This window comes from Corvus moneduloides, chromosome 18 (assembly GCF_009650955.1).
Source record: "Corvus moneduloides isolate bCorMon1 chromosome 18, bCorMon1.pri, whole genome shotgun sequence".
Classification (NCBI taxonomy): Eukaryota; Metazoa; Chordata; class Aves; order Passeriformes; family Corvidae; genus Corvus; species Corvus moneduloides.
This window is the reverse complement of record NC_045493.1, coordinates 14,071,619-14,076,317: the sequence shown is the minus strand read 5'-3', so window position 1 is coordinate 14,076,317 and position 4,699 is coordinate 14,071,619. Positions and strand designations below refer to the sequence as shown.

The window sequence follows — 4,699 nt, the reverse complement described above, 5'->3', positions numbered from 1 at the left end:
ATGGAAGCCCTGACAGAGGCTTTTCTAGAGCAGCCTGTGTGAGGTTCTATCCCTCCCTGCCTCACCAGGCCATCACCCAGCCAGGTCACCAACTGGAAAACTGCATGGAAAACTTCATTCACACAAAATCATACTCCACTAGAACCTTCTTGGAAATGTATTTACAATTTGAGCTTCATCAGATAACTTCCCTGAAGTAGCATTCAAATCCTGCGTTTGTACTTCCCAGTCTTCCCTAAGTCTTTCCACAAATGGTGATATTTTCCGTGGTGTTAGAAAGGGGGAAAAATTCCCTGAAGGGCAGAGCCTGAACTGCGCTGCAGCTGCGTGGAGTGAGCCAGCGATCTTCAACATGCTGAACGTAGCCTGTGCAGATTTTAAAGGGGTGTCAACCGAGGATCACTGCTGTAATTTCAGTGCTTTGTAAACATGGTACTGCTCTACATCACTGCAGCTTTTTACATCACTAAAGCTTCTTCCCATTCACTCTTCTCAGTTGCAGAGGCTCACAGAAAGGTGCAACTTCAAAATCCATTTATTTCTTTCCAACTTGCAATTTCTTTCGAGTAAGTTACTGTTCTCTCTATCTGTACTTGCAGGCAAGTATAACAACAACTATTATATTCAAAGTGTGCTTTTATCAAATAATCCAGGAAACAAGTTTATTAACCGCAAAGCACATCAGAGAAAGTTTAGAACACACAAAATTATCAAACTAAAGAACATATTTTATTTTTAATAAAATAGTGGAGCATGAAAAATAATTGTATATTACAAATATATACAGCACAAAACTGTGCACCCCCAGCACAGTAAAGAGCATCACTCTATACAAAGCTTCCCTTTGCAGAATCTAGTGCTTCTTGATCTATTCATAGTGAGAATTTGTTTAACAATAGAAAGAGTCAATAAGCCCTTTGGGTCTCTTTGAATTGATCCCCCCCTTTTTTTTTTGCACAAATCAGTCCAAACGTGTATAACATTGGCTTGATTTCCATTAAAAAGCCACAAAATGTAACACTAAAGGGTTTCTGAGGACTAGACCTCTTAGTTCTTTTGTTAAGAGATTTCTTTTGTTGTCTTTATGTACAGCAAAATACTTGTTTCTCTTTTCATGTCATGGTAAGAAAAAAAAATGTATTGCACATTATTCTTATTCACAAAGTTTGTGTCTGGTGCAGGAAGTTTCTCTTTTGGTGAAAGAATATTGGTGAGCATTATAGATTGAGCCTATTTTAGGCACTCCAAACCCAGTAGGCTCGGAGGAGTTGTAAAGGATTTTAACGTTAGCACGGAGGTTGCTTTCCCAGAGAGCATCCTTGCTCTGGACAGGCCTCCTCGGGACCTCAGTGTCCCTGGAGAGACAATGCTCACTCGGGCACTTTTAAAATCAAACCATTGCTCCATAAAACTTGACTATACCTTGTTACTCAGAAAGCTGAAGAAAATCCAGCCCAGCTACATGAGAAAGTTAAATAGGTGTTGGTCGTTGTGTTTGGTTTTGTTTTTACGTTGTTTTTCTTTTAATCTGAGGGATGGATGTAATCCTTAACTACGAATTAGTAACAGAAGAGACTGTTTTAATTCACAGTATTTCTTTCACTGAAAACCTTTCCATGAGTACGTTTACCTTCAGTTTTTCACCAGGTCCTGAATTCTGCATGATACATTTTTGTGCCTTGAGATATTAAACTGTTCTGACAAAAAAAGCACCATTCATTTTTTAATTTCTGACTGCTACTTGGACATTTGTAAGTCTGTAAGGTGAGATACAGTCTTTTCTAAAACCTGGTCACACACAGGTGGGCGGTTGTAATGTTGATTCATACTTTGCAAGGTGAGTTTTCTGTGGATGTTGAGGTTTTTTGTAGATTCCACTACTCGTAATAACACTTGCGGGTTTTCTCCTGCTTCTCTTCTTTAATCTCCGACTACAAACATTTTGCCAGGATTGAAGAGTCTTGGAAGTCCAGATCCACATGCCACTAGTAATGCCCACAACTAACAACATAAAAATCTTGACCATAAAAATTTCTACTGCTGGGATAGAGTTATTCATCATGCAGTCTAAGTTTTTAGTCTGATTGTTCATCTTGCATTTCTGTTGAGTTGCCACAATTTTCCAATAATCCATGTTCAGTCTCTCATAAAAATAGCAAGCTATCACACAAGTTGCAGGCACTGTATACAAGACTGAGAAGACACCAATCCTCACCATAAGTTTCTCCAACTTGTCAGTGTTTTCTCCACCTGTTTTCATCACCCTCCTGATATGAAAAAGGGCCACAAACCCCGAAAGAATAAAAGAAGTGCCAATGATTAGATAACAAGCCAAAGGAATGAGCACAAACCCCGTCAAGGCATTCACATCCATGCTGCCAACATAGCACAGCCCTGTCAGCTCGTCTCCAGCCACCCTTCTCATGACCAGGATCATGATGGTCTTCACGGCCGGGATGGCCCACGCTGCCAAGTGGAAGTAGCTGCTGTTGGCTTCGATTGCTTCGTGCCCCCACTTCTTCCCAGCCGCCAGAAACCACGTTAAAGTCAGGATCACCCACCACAAGGAACTCGCCATACCAAAGTAATACAGAACCAGGAACACAATGGTGCAGCCAGTGCTCTCCAGCCCCTCCTGGATGACATAGAGCTGGCCGCTGTCCCTGTCGCAGGCAATACTCTCAGCACCTGAGAAGAGGCGGATGATGTACCCCACTGAGTAGACGCAGTAGCACATCGAGAGGAAGATAATGGGCCTCTCGGGGTACTTGAAACGCTGAGGATCTATGAGAAAAGTGAGGACAGTGAAAGCACTGGAGAAGAAGCACAGAATGGACCAGATGGCAATCCAAATGACAGCGAACTGTTTGTCATCCCTGCTCCAGTAAACATCAACCCCTGGCGTGCAGAGCGGCGCGCAGGAAGCGCTCTTTTCCACATGGTGGAACTTGCCAGGATTTTCACAGGACGTTCTGCTGAGGCTGTCCTTGTGCTGCTGCAGATCGTGGCCACTGCTGGGCCGCTGGGGACGGAAAATGGGTGGCAGCATGCTGGAGCCCCTGGGTGGCTCATCCGATCCGTTGTTGGGGGCCTCCATGCACAGGTAATTGGGGTCGTTCTTGTTGGGCAGTTTGCTGCAGTCCAAGGAGTCTGGCCACTTAAAATTGAACTGCTCCATAATCGGGGAGCACTTCAGCCTCGCCTGCTCGCACATCACCCTGCAGGCTGGGATCGGCGTAGAAACCTGCTCCGTGCACATCGGGGCATAGAGGGAGCACAGGAAAAATTTCAGATGGCTGTGGCACCCGTACTCCACCAAGGGGGCAAACTCGTGCAGCTGAATGGCAGCTTCCCTTTGGTTTTCGTGCCCCATCAGGTTTGGCATCCTCGTCATGTTGTAGCCAATATCCTTGCACATGGGGATTTCGATGGGCTGGCACCTCCCGTCGCCGGGGCGGTCGATGTCCATGGAGCTGATGGCCGCGCAGCAGCCGCTGAGCCAGCAGAGCAGCAGCGCGGTGCGCCCGGCGCTCCCGGCCGCCGGCCCCATTGTGGCGGCTCGCGTGTGGCCGGAGCGCGGCCGCGGGCGGGGGCCGAGCGGGGCGGGGGCCGCGGGGCTCAGAGCAGCGGCCGGCCCGGCCCTGCCCGCGGCAGCATCGCCCCCGAGCGCGGCGGGGCCGCGGCGCCGGCGGAGCGGGGCAGCATCGCCCGGGCCGCGGCGGCCCCGCGGGGAGCGCCCGGGCGGCTGCGGGCGGAAGGGAAAGCGCCCCCGGCCCGCAGATGCGCCAAACTTACGGCGGGCAGCCCGGCAACTTTCTGCTCCCCGGGCTTCCACTTTTGCGATCCGTCTTCCCACCTCCCTCTCTCCTCCGCTGCTTCCTGCGCCCCGCTGCCGCTTCCCGGCCGCGCCGGCGGAGCGATGCCGGGAGGGCTCGGTCCGGGCAGAGCCGAGCGATCACCGCTTCCACTCGCACATGTCCCGGGCGGCTTTTGGTGCTGCGGGTGTCTCCGGGGATTGTCCTCTCCTCCAACGGGTCACAGCTCCGCACTTTCTTGCCGAGAGGTGGGGATTGGTTTATCCGAGTGCGGAATAAAGGAGGAGGAGGAGGAGGAGGAGGAAATATCTAAGCCATTGAAGAGGGGGGCCTGAAAAATCCCCCCCCCCCCTCCTCGCCGCCCTCTGGTCTGGGTTTGCGATAGGTCGGCTCCGCCGCGCTTTGCCGAGCAGGGCTGGCGTGTGCGCGGTGTCTGTGCCGGCTCCGCTCCCCCCGCTCGCCACCGACTCCCGGGGCCGGAGCAGCTGGGGCTTCTGGGGGCGGCTGAATCCGAGGATGAAATAAAGTAAAAAAAAAAAAAAAAAAAAAAGCTAAACCCAAGAAGAAAAAAAAAAACCTGTGGAGGATCCGCCTCGCATACGACATCCACTTTGCATGAGAAAGGTGAAGCTGACACGGTGATTTACTTTCCAATCACTCGGAACGCCTTGAAACCTCCTTAAGGACCCCTACAGGTTCTCCTTGATCGGCACAGATTAGAAAAAGCCCCATTTGTTTCTCTCTCCTTCTCTCTTTCCTTCCTTTCTCCTTTCCCTCCCGTTGCCCTCTCTTGAAAGTTTAACAAGATCTTTTCTGTAGAAGGCGTCAGCCTGCCCTCCCTCGCTCAGGTAGGAAGCCAGGGAGAGCGAAGGCTTCAGACTTCA

The 4,699-nt window shown here is 49.9% G+C and overlaps 1 protein-coding gene across 1 annotated transcript; it reads right to left on the bottom strand.

Moving 5' to 3' along the window:
• Positions 1-519: 519 nt before the first annotated feature.
• FZD10 (frizzled class receptor 10) lies at positions 520-3,592 on the bottom strand. The gene has a single exon (XM_032128158.1). The coding sequence runs from the start codon at positions 3,548-3,550 to the stop codon at positions 1,793-1,795; it is 1,758 nt and encodes a 585-aa protein (XP_031984049.1). The 5' UTR covers positions 3,551-3,592; the 3' UTR covers positions 520-1,792.
• Between the last annotated feature and the right edge of the window lie 1,107 nt (positions 3,593-4,699).

Bases quoted from the DNA above. Each gene is read 5' to 3' on its own strand.
- FZD10 (XM_032128158.1), bottom strand. From the start codon at position 3,550: ATGGGGCCGGCGGCCGGGAGCGCCGGGCGCACCGCGCTGCTGCTCTGC.